Raw genomic sequence first — 17,031 nt, forward strand, 5'->3', positions numbered from 1 at the left:
CCGTTATAATTCGACCGTTCCGATTTTGGATTAATTTAAAAGAAAAAGAAAAGTAGCAATGCAATAAACGAGACAATAGAACTCATTATTTGACATTTATATACTATAAAATAATATTAATATTTAGAAAAAAAATAAAAAATAGTTTATATGGATTAAATGGTTTGACTAGTTATTCTGCTTGTCAATAATCAATATATACTACAAAATCTTAAAATTTATTATTAATTTACGATTTCAATTCTAAGTTTGGTTTCATATTTTAATATTCGGTATTGGAAAATTTTGTAAAAAGAATATATTAAGATTTTTTGTGTTTGTATTAAATAGACGCTATATGTGATTTTCTTAAAATTTACTTAAATATATCCATTCAATTTTTGATTTAGAATATTACATAAATTTATAGAGACAATTGAATATGAAAATCTATAACTTTCATGGTAAAAGTCAATCACTTGTTTAATAATAGTAATATATGGTATGCTTTTTTTTGTTTATATCTTTCTCTAAAACGATGAAATTTTTTTCAGAATATTTTCTTATTTTTCGAAAAGTTTATCAAAGTTTTGGGGGAAAAAAACAAGTGAATGTCACGAAATGCGAAAATGAAATTCACAACATCGTGGAAAATTAATTACTAAGTATATAATATAAATATAATTATATAAAAAAAACGCATAAAAAAATATTTTATAAATAGTTAAATTTCAAACATAGAATTATTATAAAATTTTAGAATATCAGTTTTTATAAAAAGATTTTTTAGTCTTTTTTTAAAAAGAATAAAAATTACCAGGAGAGACATGCTTGAGAAGAAATTTGCAGCTGTAAGATTTTATCGTATTAATCATTTATTTTCTTTATAATTTTTGGACTAAATGATTTAACTTGAAGAAATAATTCGTAAGAGTAAATTGGACGATCTTACTCAATGGGATAAAAAGTTTAATTCTTGTACACAAGATTAACTCGATGGTAAGCCTAAGGGACAAAATAATTTTACATACTGTTTTATAAATTTTTATTCTAAAACTTTAGAATTCGAATATAATATTCCACAAGAGACATTTTACTTGAGAAGAAGGTAGAAAAGGGTAATGACAGATCACAGACCCACGAGATATCTATCTATTTTATATATCAAAGTTGAGTGGAATTCATGATCATCAAATATAGTATCCACACATCATGTGCAAAAATATACAAATATTTATATATACACACATACATGTGTGTGTCCAGATATTTCCCAATAAAACATAAGTTAATCAGTCTTGAATCGAAAGTCTTTTGTTTTTATTTGGTAGACAAGAGCTTATAAAAATATCATATGCAATCAAACAGTCTAGAATTATTTGTAAAGTGATATGATAGCATGCTCACACTCAAGACAAACCGAGAGTTTTTTGATTCGATCTATATTTGCAGTGAAAAATATTATTTTTGACATAAAAATTAATATTTTTACGAAAATGTTAATTTTTACCCAAATTAACAATTTCGTGAACAATTTTATAAACAATATCATTGTGCATTATTTCATATGAAAGATGAGATTCGACATTATCATACATCTTATATTTGACTCAAATTTTACAATAATTAGAATTGAAAAATATTACTGAATCATCTTTCAACATATTATATAATCTCACGAGTTTATACTTTCAATAATTATTTGCTCACATGTTTCCATATCTTGTGCTTTGTTAAACATTTCCATTGACAACTAATTGATTAAGTGCGATAAATTTTGATCTACATATGGATTCAGTTTCCAAAACTAATTTTCCATCATCTAAAATAAAATAAAAATAGGATTATATCATATTCATTCATTTTCTCAAAAATATATTTTCATATACTCATTATTTTTCATTAGTTTCCACTTCTTCAAAAAAAAAACCTCATTATCATATTATATTATATTTTTGAATATAACACTATTTATCAGCCCGAAGCTCACATGATCTGTAAGTACGGTCCCCCTCAAAAAATAATTTCAAATTCACATTTTACTCTCATTAAATTATTCCACAAAATAACATTTTCATACAAATATATTAAAAGAAAACAAACGAACATTCCTCAATTTCTTATAAAAATCATCAAGTTGTAGAAAATAAATCATAGTGCACAACTTAGCAAATAGGTTCCAGCACATATAGACAGTAGAACTTACATTAATTGTTTCATGAAACACATCATTTCTTCCATGTATATACAAGTAATTTAACCTTTAGACTGTATCTAACCTTTAAGAACATTACAGGGGAATAACAATCAATATTCACAATAGTTGCAAAGAGAGTGAGAATCGACACACACATAATTTCCTGAAATTTTCACCAAGTTCTCACCTTATAAAGGCGCATATTTAAATGAGCCAATGGAACTAGCATTGCAACTTAGAGTAAAGGTTGCTAAGAGAAGCGTATAATGGTTCAGCGGCCTTCGGTCTGTCCACTGTCCCAAGTAGGATATCAGAAGTGGTGAGATACGGATCACCGTAGAAACGAAGATTTGTATCCATTTTTGTCGCAACAATGTTCCCTTCAAGTGATACACCCACAAAAGCACCTGATCCGTCCACACCAAATACACAGGTGAATTTTCTTTTACTATTTTTCTAAAAAGAAATATTTCTTCACCTAAAAGAACTTGCCAATTGAGCGTAGATTTAGGTGGAAATGAATGTTCCACAAATAACGGTTTCATTGATAATTTAGCGAAAAAGGTTTTGAACATCTAGTAATCACACAATAAATCAAATCAGCACATGAATATGCCATCGTAATTCATTATTGGAATACGCAAAAGAAAATGGAAAGGACAAGAAATCAAGAGACCGATCATTGAGTTGTGGTGTACAACCACCTGTTACCAAATTATGCTAGCAATGTCATAAAATATCATGCTTCTCATCCAAAATTCCCTCAAGACACCACTTATTCTTAGAAGTTTTGCATGCAATGGCTTCTAGTTAATAATCAACCAAAGGTAGGCCATTATTTGTTCTATCCTTCATTAGGAATCGTCGATCCGAATGAGTAGCAACCTAAATTTTCAGTTTAAGAAACAAAAACACCATAATTTTGACATTCAGCTATGTCACAAATCCACAAAAGTATAATAAAGAATACTGTACCTTTACTGCAACTGTAAGTGTAGCACATGCCAGAACCTTTGTCTCCAGCTCGCAGATCTGCTTCTATAACTCTCCCTATCGGTCCAGCTGCAGCACTACAACCAGCACCAAGAGAAAAATGCATGCGACTACAAAATGTTTTCACAGCTTCATGGTCACGTAGCACGATAATGAAATCCACGAGTTCGCCCCCAACCTGTAATCACATAAAAAGTCTGTTGTAACTAGAGGCGACACAACTTGCATATACAAAGGAACAGTCACTTCAAAAACAGAAGTCCATTGTGGCATACCAGCAACTGATAAAGTTTTAATAGAAGAGAAATACAAATTAATAGGATATCATAACAAAAGAGCTCAAATAATTCCAATCACGGAGAACGTCAGAACTCGTGCATCCAAATTCTCTCTACCCTTTTCCAATATTACTGCGGTATTTGATAAAAAGACAGAAACGAATCTTTCACATAAGATATTTCATATTTCAATAATAACCAAGATAAGACTATTCCTGACGTTTGGTCATGTTTTCTTTATTAAAAGCTGTACAAGAACCAATAAAACCAGAAGAAGCAATATAAATGTGCGAACAACTTTTGTTAATACCTGAGCACCCCATCCTAAACCAACAGAAAGTACAGCAGATGGTGCAGACCATGACCCATCTGACCTCCTAGCGACAACTAATCCTGTTCCAAATTTGTACGCAAGTAGCACTCCAGCTTTTGCAACTGTTAGGATAGCTAAACCTCTGGCTCCTCTTAAAACAGCAGCAGGAATTGACTTCTCAGGGTTCAATCTTGCAGCCTGGGCAATATACACTTTGGTTTCAATTAATAAAGATGGTCATTCATAAACAGTAAACTTTGGCCGAACTGCAGGTCCATTAGGCTTTTGATAGCCACCTAGCGGTAGGTTAGAGTTTACTTTGGATTAGAGGAAAAGCTATAACTTTTATAATATTTTCAGGACTCTCTGGTGCTAGGGGCAAGGAGGTTTCAGCAAGAGCTACTCCTGCTCTTGGGGCAAAGCCCGATCTGTTCAACCGTTCTGTCATATTAATTCTCTTTCCTTATTTATAATGTTTAATTATATTTCTTAATCTAAATCTTTTTGGTTGGTTCTTAGAGGATGTTTGGCTAACCTTATAAGCTCTACAAAATAACTTATAAGTTGTTTTGGAGCTTATAAGCTGTTCAAATCTATTTGGCCTTAATTTAGTCAAACAGCTTATGAGCTGTCAAAATAATTTGTTTCACAGCTTATAAGTTGTTTTTTAAAAAGTTGGAGTAACCTTACTTATTTAAAAAATATCTTATTTTAAAGTGTTTCTTCTACAAAATATCCTTGCATATTTTCAAAAAATCTTCACCATGTCCTCCACCCATAAAATATTATTTTTTTAAAAAAATTCCAAATAATATCATTTTTCTAGATAAGAATAAAAAATAGTTTCATTTTTTAAAATTTAGGTTTATTCTAAATCACTTTTCGTATATATATAACTATTTACATTACCTTCATAGCATTATACCTTTTTTTGGTAATTTTAAAAATAAAAAGAGCTTATAATACCGAACATATCAATATCTTTAACTTATTTAAAATAAGTTTATCCAAACACTTTAACATCTTATTTTTTAAACAAGTCCAAATAGCTTCTAAGCTCCTAAAAAAGCTTACAAACTCTAGGAGCTTGTTTATAAGTTGTTTTAAATAATTTTAGGAAAAACATCATTTAGTTTAATCCTCGTGATTTTGTATTGAAACATAATGTGTTCGCAACAATTGGTAAATTGAGGTGTGTCTGTAAACTAATACAGTCATTAACTTACGTGAAAGCATGTAAAAGCATAGGAACTGAACCTGGCAAAAGCTCCTCAATGTGTTCGCCGACTTAAATATTTCATGCTCCATGGACAAACCAAGTGGAAGGTTAATCCATCCTCTTGAACAAGTCCAATCCATTACATCATGCTTTGCAACCTGTACAGCGTTGCTAATGGTGTTGATTAAAACACCCTGCAATGGATCAAGCCTATCATAGCAGGTGTCACACACCCTCTGCGGATTCCTCTCCCTAAACTTAGCTGGTAATAAGCACCTGCCTTTTGAGCACGCTCTGCAAAAGATAGCTCCACAAAAGCGACAATGGTGTCTTCCTCTAGTCAAAGCTGTAAATGGAGAATTGCACTGCATACAAACTGTTGTGGAACTGTCTGGAAGCCATTCAGGTGGTTCAGCTTCTAAAATTTCTTTGTAAGCATTATAATCAAATGCTTTCTGTTCGAGAAGTGGGGGAGCACTTGGTATGTAAACTGAAGAGTGCAAGAATGTCTCTCCATTCTTTGAAGATCCAAGAAATGAAACATTTGAACTGCTGCTGAGATTAGAATGATCTTTATTACGCCCTGTCAGGATAGCAAACATCCCATTCAATACATTCCTCAGGTTCACCTCAGGGGGGCCACTGTGACGCACAAGGTTGTATCTATCATCTCCCGAGTCATACCCATCATCCATAAAATCTTCAGAACCAAATGGCAATGAATATGATACTTTTTTATTCAAGGCCTCCATGTGTGGCTCTTCAGGCCCAGCAGACCAGGAATCATCATCGAAGTCATCTACAAATGCGAACTTTCTATTTTCCCTTTCTACATTCGAAATAGAAGAGTACATGACTTTACCATTCGATGCTGCCATAAATACGAACCAGCCTATACTCAATAACGACGCCCTAAAGAGAAGGGAAATAGGAAATCACTATAAGAAATCACATCAAGATTTCTCGCATATCATCAAAATAGCAAAAGCAAGGAAGTCAGGTAAAACTAGCACTTCTAAGAATGTTACACGTGGAAACAAGTTGAAAGTTGTAAATGCATATCTACAGAAACAAAATTGCGACCCAGGCAAAAGTAACAATTCTAAGCAAATCTCGCATGAAACCAAGAATCCAGTATCACACATATTCAAAGCAACTGCAATCAAAGAGCTAAGTTAGTTATTTATGACAGCATAGAGTGAAATTTCATTTAAACATTTTCAAGAAAACAATTACAGCTGCATAATTGAGTCGGTAAACTAAATATAACATGAGCAGAAATAAACAAACGAGCAGCTGGGAAATAAATCAAAACAGTCGGCTCACCCTTACAACACGGCCAAAATTAAAATTTTCTTTTTGCGCGAGGAAGAAAGAGTTAGTTGCCCAGAACAATCGCCGCCAATACAGTGTTCACGCAATCGCACAATTCTATCAATTTAGGGTTACGGAGATAAAAACTGAAATTCAAAACGAAAAAACCTGAAATTTAATTCAGATGAAAACGCTCGACTGGATCAAGATTAAAGATGAATCTATAAACAATCGAAGAGTAAATCGCCTAATTGTGTAATACGATGGAAGAAAAGGGATTTTCATTGTGGCCGAAACGAGACGTTTTATCGCTTCCAAAAAAAAAAACACCTACTTCAAACTGAAATTTTTTAATATTTGATTAATATCATATGTGATGCGTACATACATATTAGAAAATTTATATTAAATAGTTTTTCGTGTGAAAAATCAAGAGATTTTATTAAAATTAAAAACTAAAAATAATTATTTAAGTTGATAATATTATCATTTAAAATTTCAAAATGAACATAAAGAAAAAATATTTTATTGATATATAGATGATATACCACAAACTTAATAAAATAGGTGTTTATAATATATTTTTTTGCCGTAATTTTATAAAAGTGGTAAGATGAATTCCAACTTGTTACGAAATAGCTGCATCCAAGTGCATATCCCTGGCGTTCATTTCACAAACAGCAACTATTATTTTATCTAGTTCTAAATGATACGTTAGTAGCTTTGATTTTCTCACGCCCACAATTATTTAATGCGAACCAAGTAACTATACGTATAATTGAGAGAGAATATTTTGTAGAAACAAAAACAAATTATACACTTGAAAACAAAAGTTTCTCATAATTAAAATAATAAGATTATATAAATATTTAAACGATAAATATAATAATGAAGAGTTAAAAATACCGTTTTCGTGGATAAAAGCTATCATTATTTATTATTTTTTTTTAAATATGGAAAACTAAATAAGATTACTTGCTTACCAAAGACTGAGAAGTAGTAAACAGAGCCCATATTTTTACCGTCGAAATCAGGCACAATACCAACAATGGATACGACACAAAATGTTTGCCCTCTTTCCACTGAACCAAAAACTAAATTACACATAAAACAATAAAAAATTCAGCAGAACTCCCAGCCTGGAAATAGTCTCGAAACTTCATATTCTAAGTTTCTTTCCAGAATGTGCGTCGTCGTCGTAAATCCCTCCATCATCATTTCTCTCTCCCTTCTCCGAGTTCTTTCTGGCAAGAATTCGGTTTATCTTGTGCAGGTCGTTGTTCAGTTTCTGATCTCTATTCTGTTTTCGGGTCTTCCGCCCATCTTGCATCTTCACACCAAACTGGAATGCAGCTTTAGGCATGGCTTCTTTCTGCTCATTATATTTAGCCCATTCTTCTTCTGTCTCAAAGTCCCACCGATGGAGTCGTCCCTTCGCCTGCAAAAAGTTAAAAGAATATTCCGAACTTGTTTCACCCTCCCAAGAAAAGCAGAACTGTTTGTTGCATAAATCAAAGCTGTAACATCGGTTTATTGTGAATCCAGGAATGTCGAGGGGGTCAAAACAAGGGGAAGGATGATTCAGTGGCATGTGGAAACTTCTAGACCATTTTTCACAAATATGCTATAACTAAAGAATCTAGAAAAGATATATGTAGTGTGTTGATTTGTATCAATATTTGGTAACAGCAGAAAAATACTTACTCGTCCTCCCATATCCATTTTGGATAAATCATCTTCATCATCACTGTCAACAACTGCCCGGTTATATTCTTGGTAACCGGGATAGCACTCGGAGTAACTCTCGGAAATAAAATTTGGATCTTTCTCTCGGGAATCTTTCTCCCTTAGTTGTTTTAGTCGCTGATCGTCCCTCTTAAACACGGATCCTAAGCCTCTATCCTTCTCTTCCTGAGTCATCAACTGTGGTTCGAGTTGAATATCTACTCCAGCCTGCATTTCATATGCCTGAATTTCTTGCTGTAGATATTGCTCAGGGTACACAAGTTGTTCAGCATATTGGTAGTCCTGCCACTCTCCTTGGTAGCCACCTGCCAATGCTTGAGCTTGCAATGCATCATATCCGTTCTAAAGAAGAAATAGAACTTTTAAAAAAAGTGGAACTTCAAAAATAAAGGGTAGAAAATTTAAAGTAGGGCAGATAAGGTATAATACTGTTTCTTTTTTATGCAAAACTAAAACCCAAGGCACTCACTGTTTGTTGCCAGCCATGAGATAGTTCAGAGGGAGGAACCGGACCATAGGCCGGTTCGGTGAAATAGGAAGTTCTCTCTTTATTTCGAGGAGATTCTTCCATGTCCTCTGAAATTGGGCTTTGGCTCATATCCTTACCGGGAATAGAGTAATCTACGCCATCCCCAACAAAAATATCCTCTTCTTCTTTCCTAACATCAGCTGGGACCTGATTATCTTTTGGATCAATATAGTTCTTTCTAGGAGGTGGGGGAGGTGGTGGTAGAATTTCCCTTCCATTTAGATTCTTCAACAAATCAGATTTTGACAATTTCTCATCTTCCTCGTATCCATTAGAAGCAGTCAATGGCTTCCCTGAATAATACAAATTCACATTACAAAAAGCAATTGTAACCATTTGGAAAAAATAAAAACATGCACAATGCATAAAACAAATAAATTGAAAAATAAAGGCCTAAAATAAGAAAATGAGATGCTGCCTCCATGTTACATATGGAATCATTATTCTCTCACTTTTATGCAAGCGTGATCTAGATCAGCACTAGCTATAGGGAGTACTTCAATAATCCATCAGTGTAGTGAACATTTCATGACTGAAATATGATTGATAATGTAATGATCCGAATTCTTATTTTGAATGAAGTATTAATTAAGAGATAATTAATGATTTGTTAATAAAGTATTATTAAGGAATTGATAATCCGGGATTAAGCTGTTGTTATCCTACCGAATTTTAAATGGATAACCCGATCTACTTCGGATTACATTATCTCGAGAAATCCAACTAGACAAATGAGATTCTGACACGTGGCAGATAAGATTGGTTCGGATTTTCTGAAATAGTCCGGATGCAGCCTATAAATGGAAGCCGATTCTTTTGTTTCTTTCACCGCATTCTTCAGAGAGAGCTCTAGTTGTACCTTAGGTTTTCTAGCTAGTTTCTAGGGCACTTGGGTGTCGGGAAGTTTCGGAGCTAGTGTCGACTCGAGGAGGGTCGGTGAACTGAGATCAAGACATCATCAGCGGGCTGACGACGGACGCAGGTATAATCCTAAATCCTTAGTTAGTGATTTAAGGATCATTAGGGAGATCTTTGTAGCATGTTTGATCTGGTTTGATAATAATTTCATTATGTTGGTATTGTCTAGGTTCAGAGCTTTCTGTCAGATTGTTTTAGTGAGGTACGTGATGTACTGACTGAGATATCCAAGCGTAGTATACACACTTATATGCTGCATATTTATCTGTTGCATGATACATGTTTTACTGCTTTGGCATATTAATGCATGACATATCATGTTGAGCCTGATATCTTTTGAGATATACCTCGTTTGTGGGGGCCGCTCAGCCCTATTCTGTATTGTGGACGATGGGGCGTCGAGAGCTACAGTGTCCGACGGGACCCGCGGGCTCTGATGACCTGGACATTGCAGGTCCACGTCTTGATGATGAGTGTGGGAGCCAAAATATGCCTAGGATAGATCAGAGACTACACACTCAGGCGCCTCTAGACTGAGCATGAGATTCTTGGCTTGATCCTTGATATCCGAGCATATTGCATTTCGCATGCATCATATCAGTTTGTATACTCGTACATTCTCGTATTGGGCGATTGTAGCTCACGTCCTTGTTTTCATCTTGGACACCCCATTCCACGGGACAGATCTTAGGTTGGACGTTTCGGACGACCAGGACAGTGGCTAGAGTAGTTGGGTTTTCGGTGGTGATCCAGTGGAGGTTTTCTGTGGTTTAACGTTTTCACGTTCAGAATCATGTATTTGTTATGGCTGTATTAATGTTTAAGACTGCTATTATTGTTTTGTTTTCATTTGGATTGTAAGATGATTAAGTATTTGGTTTCCGTTGTTTAATTGTGATGATTAAGTTTAATGTGGCATGTTTTTTAGTCTGTTTAATAGTGGTTCGGGTAAGGGCGCTACAGATAATGAACTACAAGGATTATATCCAGTAATATCATATGTATAAAAGTGTAAAAACTGGGATCATGTTCTGCAAACCTAAGGAAAGCACCTTTCGCATCTTTATCTTTCTTCTTCTTTTTGAGAACTTTTCCAGATGATCCTAGGCGAAGATATGACATAATTTTGGCAATACGATCTAAGACCGAACCATCAACACTGACAGTAACCATTTCCTGGAAATAAATAAGAAAACAATTCAAACAGAAAACATATAAAGAGGACTGACTACATAGAAAAAAACAAAAGACATACCTCGGGAACAGGACAATCAGCTTTACTGCGGTGCATAGTGGTTGGAATATCATGGGAAAACCCGTTTTCCTGACACATAAACAATTCTTTTTCAATAGATGTAGCTCACAATTTTATTCAATCAGAAAAGGAAAACTTCAGAAGCAACAAATAACCAAACGTAAAAAATTAGAAATTGTCACCATGTTAAATATGAACAACATTCGTCCAGGTAGGAACATTTCATTGGTCTTGATGGTAGTTTGTGGCTTGACTATCCACTGATAAACTGACTGTGACAAAAAGAATTGCAGTTATTTCAAAAGAACGAATTTATCCAGCAACTCAAAAATTAAGCTAATACCAGACAAAAATGTGCACACCTTTGCGGATGCAGTTCGGAAAGCTACTGGTTGATCATCTTTTGATCCTCTGTTAACATCAGATATTCTTAATCCATAAGTCAATAAAGACAAAATTTATGAATATTCTATAATTTGCACCTAGTGCATGTATACATTACATTCACTTTATCAATTATCTGATTCTGGAAAATGTGTAAAATAAAATTGTCTGTTAGGAGTGATTATAACTTGTAAGTTTTGAATCTTCTAAACAAAACCTTAACCTGTGGATGTACTGCAAAGAATCATTATCCAAATTATTATCAATAAAATGTTTATCCTTGACAGTCTTTAAGGAGATGCTATACAGTCGTCAACTCTGTTTGTTAAAAGAGATGGTTCAGCTTAAGGTTCAAGAAAGTAGAGGCGTTTGCAATTCTCGACAAAGATAGTCCTGTTCAACTACCTTCATCTAACTTGTAAAGAGATTAATGCTTGGGATCCTCCCTCGCACTTTTTAGATCCTCATATTTCTTAACTGGTAAACAAAGGTTTTGGAATAAGTGTCATCAGATGTAACACACATTTTTGGCATATCACATACAGCTAAGCACTAAGATGTAAAACAGATTTTTGGCATATCAGATACAGCTAAGCACTAAGCCGGAGCCTTACACAGGCTTCCAAAAAGAGATATTAAGTCTCTTGTTACTGTACCTAAAAAAACATCCATTGCCATGTGTTCTACGTTACCAGGATAACAAAAATAAAAAGGAAAGATCTGAAAATTAGCAGAGTATTTTCACATAAGTGGTTTCTCAAGGCCAAGAAGTGAAAACACGTTCAACAAATTTTCAATGTGCTTGGAAGCAAAACATAGAAACTTACTTGGATTGCCCATCGGCCCCTTCTCCAACATCAGGCTTCTTGTCTATTTCACTTCGCACTTTATGAAGCAAAGCATAATCCAACCCCTTCACCAAATGTGTGTGTTCAACATCACCTGATCAGCATAATCACCAACCCATTAGTGAAGTCCATTAAAACAATGAAACAGTCACATCCAGACTCATTATTCCATTAGACAATCACGAAAAACCAATTGTATGAGTTTTCATGATGATGGAGACGAGCCCAAATTATCAGAGTCAAAATATCATAAAATTGCATGTTTTGGAGATAAAAGAATTTAAAAATCCCACTCTATTCAACTGCATGATCATCATAGGAGTTACAGATTTGAACAAAAACAATTTGAATTCGAATTTCGACCCATAGTTTATAAATTCAATTGTACAAGTAACATAACGTTGGTATGGAGGGAATTTAGCAAAAGTTTAAGCAAATAAAATAATCTGTAATTACAAATTACCCGAGAGCTTTGTGATTAAAGCATACAGAAAACCCTCAAACTAGGATTTTAACAATTAATTTGAAATTTAATAACTTGGATTTCACGTACAAAAACAGTAAGAGTGTGATATGACCCAGGAATCACTGAAGGAGAATGAAAGGAAAAACAAAATCATTGAAAGTACATCCAAATTATGTTTCCGCTCATCCAACTCAGTCTCAGTGAAATTGAATAAAATAAGTTGAGTTGCTCAACTCCAAACAGCTGAAATTGAGTATCTTTATATACAAAACACTAAGCTTATAAAAGTACGTTATTAAGCATGACTTTCAAAGTGTTATTTTAAAAGAAGTAGAAATTGTTTTTGGTTTGGATACAATAGTTCAAAGATAGCTTTCTTATAAAAAAAATTCTTCAAGAGAAGGAGAAGCACTGAAAGCTAAAGCTATGTTCGGTTTCATTTTCCAAAACATATTATATCTAAAAAAGGGGGGAAACTATTACCATCTTGCTTTAACTTTCTTTACTAAAAACTCATTTCCATTTCACCTTTACCCCTACCAACATAATCATCAATTTTTCAAAACTTTTTATCATATTCCAAAAATTCTATTATCATATTCCAACACACAGCGTTATAGTTTAAATTTTAAAAAATCCATAAATTTATTTAAAAAATAAGCATAAGAAATGTTTGATTCAAAAAACAAACCATATAACATCATGTTTTTCAATACCATCTCCAAGAATACATATCCTCAGGCACTGAGAAGCCAAGCATGGGCAACAGATAAATGTCTGTTTATTCTTGCCAGAAGATGTAGCTGATTAGTTATTTATCGACCATAACGAACTACCATATAAACATAAAAATTCAAATACATAGGATTTTGTTTTAATATGTATTCAAGAACTAGCGAATTATCTAAAAATTTATACCTCCAAGATATTTGCTCTTCTCAATAGATAACTTATGGGCATCAGCAGACCTTTAATACCAGAAGCACGGTTAATTACACAAAAACAATCATAACAAAAACATACCGACAAAAGGTCTATAGACAATATTTGGCAGTAACTCACAAGAGATCAACAGTTCCTGGGGGTGCAACAGCATGAAAGGACGTCAATTCAGTTATCTCATAATCGGGATTCTGGTCCTCTCTCCGCTCCTTCGCTCTGTCCCTGTACTTTGGAAGCTCCGGTTCCTCCGGCTTCTCCTCTTTGCTGCAAAATTTTACATCCACACTCTCAAAAACCAATATAACTCAACCGAAAACTCCCTCCCTTCATCCCAACAAATGATTAACTAAAACAATGAGCCTCCGAAGCTTATTAGGACCCCAGAACAGTAATACACACAAAAGCAAAAACACAAATTCCGCGTCAGCAAACCAAACAGACCAGATGAACAAAAAATAACAAGAAACATTCGAAATTGACAAATTAGAAATTTAGAACATATGATCACACGTAAAAAAACAGAAAGAGAAGGAAACACATACGGGTGGCGGCGAACGGTCTTCTCCTTGGGATTACGCTTCGAGGACATCTCTGAGAACGTGCAAACCAGACACAATATTACCTATTTAATTTTGGATTGGGGATCCTTTCTCAATCTCACAAAATGAGGGCTTTTAAGATGAATCATGGCACCGGAGTGGGATGAGGCAGTAAATTAACGCATGAAGAGTTTGCTTCGATAGCTTCGACATTTCATGCGTGAAAGTACGCAACTACCACCCACTGTTTTTGTAAACAAAATAACTATCTAATCACGTTTTATGAGTTCGTTCATATTTAGATTCAATTGTCATTCTAAATATTTATACGATATTATAACACAGGAAGGTCAACTTTTTTGGTCAATGATTCTATAAAAATCTCTCCATTTTTCCCCTTAAAAAATTAACAATATACCAAAAGTAGAAACTAATATTTTAGTTTATTTTCTCTCTTAACCACACATCTTACGATAGTGAAATTAAATAATTTTAATCACTAAATAAATATATATATATATATATATATATATATATATATATATTATTATATTGTATCACATACACATTATGTGTGTGTGGTCGCTAATATACTCTTATCGTATGGACGTATTCAAGTTTCAAATATAACTTATATAACTTGACGTCGATTGTCAAGATGAGAAAAAATCAATTGTTCGTTTGATGTTTCAATGCTCTGTTTTATATCTTTATTTTCAGGGACGGATCCAGGAATAAGAGTTGGGGTGGACTTGAACTCAATATGATAAGTTATATATTATTAAAAAAAAAGTACATTATATCGTTCAACGAAGTTGTGCCTTACGGGATTTTAAAACATAAAATTCATCAATAATAGAATTTACATCAATATGTTTAGCTAAATCTCGTTCAATATAGAGTGTCAAACAATCGGCAAGAAAGTCATCCTCCATTTTATTGCGAAGTGCCGTCTTCACATGCTTCATTGCTGAAAAAGCCCGTTCAATAGTGGCAGTAGACACAGATAATGTCAAAACAAGATGAATCAATCTAGTCAGCATAACATAAACACTTGACCGTCCACTCTCGGTCAATTGCTGACACAACTCAACAAGTGTAGAAACCTTTAAATTCTGCATCACATCGAGTTTATAAATGTATCAATTCATACTTCAAAACAACAATTTCTTGATCTGTGAAATCTCCAGGATAAAACTTCTTCGCAAGCTTGCAAATATCATCACTGTTAAATGAGTCAAATGAATTTTTAGGATCTAAAGCTATACTAAGAGAAAGAAGTTTCACCGATGACTCATTGAACCGAGTATTTAACTACATCAAAATGAAATCTATTGCTGCATTATAAACATCAAAGTAGTAATGATGTTCTATTGAATAAACTGTCGCTAATTAAAACCGTCGATCCACCTTTTTTTATTTTTTAATAATGTAGCGACGGTTTTAGCAATAACCGTCGCTAATAATTGCGCCGGTTTTTGATAAAACTGTCGCCGATCCACATCGGCGACAGGTTTACTAAAACCGTCGCAAAAGTAGCGACGGTTATCAAAAACCGTCGCTAAAACCGTCGCTAAATAAAAAAAATGGGCTGCCATTATAGCCCTAGCGTAGATCCGTCTCTGTTTATTTTTCTCCAAAATCGTAATGGTTTACAATGATCTCAAATTGGACTAACTGTTACAGTAAAACGAAGACAAATACATGAAAATTGTCACAAAGACCCATTGTTCAGTCATCCTTGCGATTCTGAATTTGGGGTTTTTTTTAAAAATATTATAATTTTAAAACTTATTTATTAAAATATAGCAAATTTTAAAACTTTACAAAAGTATTGCAATCCGGAGGTTGAACTCCCGGATTCACTGTCGGTCAGAATCCGAGACATACTGACACGGATTCTCAGTTGGCGACGGTTTAACCAAAACCGTCGCTAGTAGCGACGGTATTACAAAAGCCGTCGCAAGTTGCGACGGTTTTCACAACAACCGTCGCTAAAGCTACACCATGTATCTCATCCTTCAGCTCAACTTTTCAATTTCGACATTCTTCTTGAGCAGTTTTTTTTTTCTTCGGTCCGTGTCTTTTTTTTTTATAAAAATTCAGTGATTCTCTTTCCCTTATAAATTGTTTCGATCGTGTGCTTAACGGAATTCTTAATTTGATTTGATAGGTTTCTGTCGCATATTAGAATTTGAGGGAATTGCGCCTACTCTCAGTAATTCAGAATTTGATTTTTGAGAATTGTGTTGAGTATCAGAATTTGGGAGAATTGCACCAAGTCTAATTCGAATTTCTGTTTTTTCTTTCTACATTGAATTGTTTTTTGTATATTATTTCTGATAATGTTTGTAATTTATTGCAGATGTTAAACTCCGGTAGCTGATATAATTACAAATTCCGTAATATCACATTTGAAAAAGTAATTTTAATAATTTGTTATATTTTAATTATATTATTTATGTTGTATTACTGGAATTATAAATTTTTCGATTGCATTATACTATTATTATAATTTTATTTTTTATATTAATATAATATTAATTTTGACAGGTTATGGTGCACTAAAGCTTGACATGAGTACGTAAGGCCTATTTATGTTGTACGGCCAATGTCTTTGTAATATATAATTATGTGAAATAAATTATAACTTTGTGATTGTGATTGTGATTGAATAAAATTCTTTGATTCATCAATTTTATTTTTATTGAATTAATGTTGTTTTATAATTTTTGTTTTTGTAATAAAGCTTAACTTTGACAGGTTATTTCATACAAGTAAATCTTAATAGATAACAAATTTTTTTTAAATTTAATATATTATTGTTATGGAATTAAATTTATATGTAAAATAACGTTATTTTATTTTTTGAGAAATTAAAATATATTTTGAGCTGAAGGATGAGATAAATTGATATGCGACAGAAAACTATCAAATCAAATTAAGAATTCCGTTAAGCACACGATCGACAACTGCTCAAGAAGAATGCAGAAAACTGAAAAGTTGAGCTGAAGGATGGGATGAATTCGCCAAATACTCGGTGCAATTTATAGGCATGAAATAGGAAGAAAATCCTTGCTTTAGCAACGGTTATTGTTAAAATCGTCGCCA

At 33.4% G+C, this 17,031-nt stretch overlaps 2 protein-coding genes across 3 annotated transcripts; both read right to left on the minus strand.

Moving 5' to 3' along the window:
- Positions 1-2,166: 2,166 nt before the first annotated feature.
- Positions 2,167-6,634, minus strand: LOC140825820 (uncharacterized). 2 transcript variants are annotated; one of them, XM_073187802.1, is made up of 5 exons: positions 6,462-6,634; positions 5,018-5,891; positions 3,758-3,958; positions 3,152-3,347; positions 2,167-2,583 (listed from the first exon to the last, which is right to left on the minus strand). In XM_073187802.1, the coding sequence occupies exons 2-5, from the start codon at positions 5,855-5,857 to the stop codon at positions 2,399-2,401; spliced, it is 1,422 nt and encodes a 473-aa protein (XP_073043903.1). In that variant the 5' UTR covers positions 5,858-5,891; positions 6,462-6,634; the 3' UTR covers positions 2,167-2,398. The 2 variants fall into 2 exon arrangements, with proteins under 2 accessions (XP_073043903.1, XP_073043902.1); XM_073187801.1 differs by having other exon boundaries at positions 6,306-6,634.
- A 656-nt stretch (positions 6,635-7,290) lies between these two features.
- Positions 7,291-14,174, minus strand: LOC140825821 (suppressor of mec-8 and unc-52 protein homolog 2-like). Its single transcript, XM_073187803.1, has 11 exons — positions 13,924-14,174; positions 13,502-13,645; positions 13,358-13,407; positions 11,953-12,067; positions 11,104-11,152; positions 10,924-11,013; positions 10,742-10,810; positions 10,539-10,662; positions 8,509-8,861; positions 7,998-8,381; positions 7,291-7,731 (listed from the first exon to the last, which is right to left on the minus strand). The coding sequence occupies exons 1-11, from the start codon at positions 13,968-13,970 to the stop codon at positions 7,453-7,455; spliced, it is 1,704 nt and encodes a 567-aa protein (XP_073043904.1). The 5' UTR covers positions 13,971-14,174; the 3' UTR covers positions 7,291-7,452.
- Between the last annotated feature and the right edge of the window lie 2,857 nt (positions 14,175-17,031).

The sequence above is a fragment of the Primulina eburnea genome, chromosome 3 (assembly GCF_022965805.1).
Source record: "Primulina eburnea isolate SZY01 chromosome 3, ASM2296580v1, whole genome shotgun sequence".
Classification (NCBI taxonomy): Eukaryota; Viridiplantae; Streptophyta; class Magnoliopsida; order Lamiales; family Gesneriaceae; genus Primulina; species Primulina eburnea.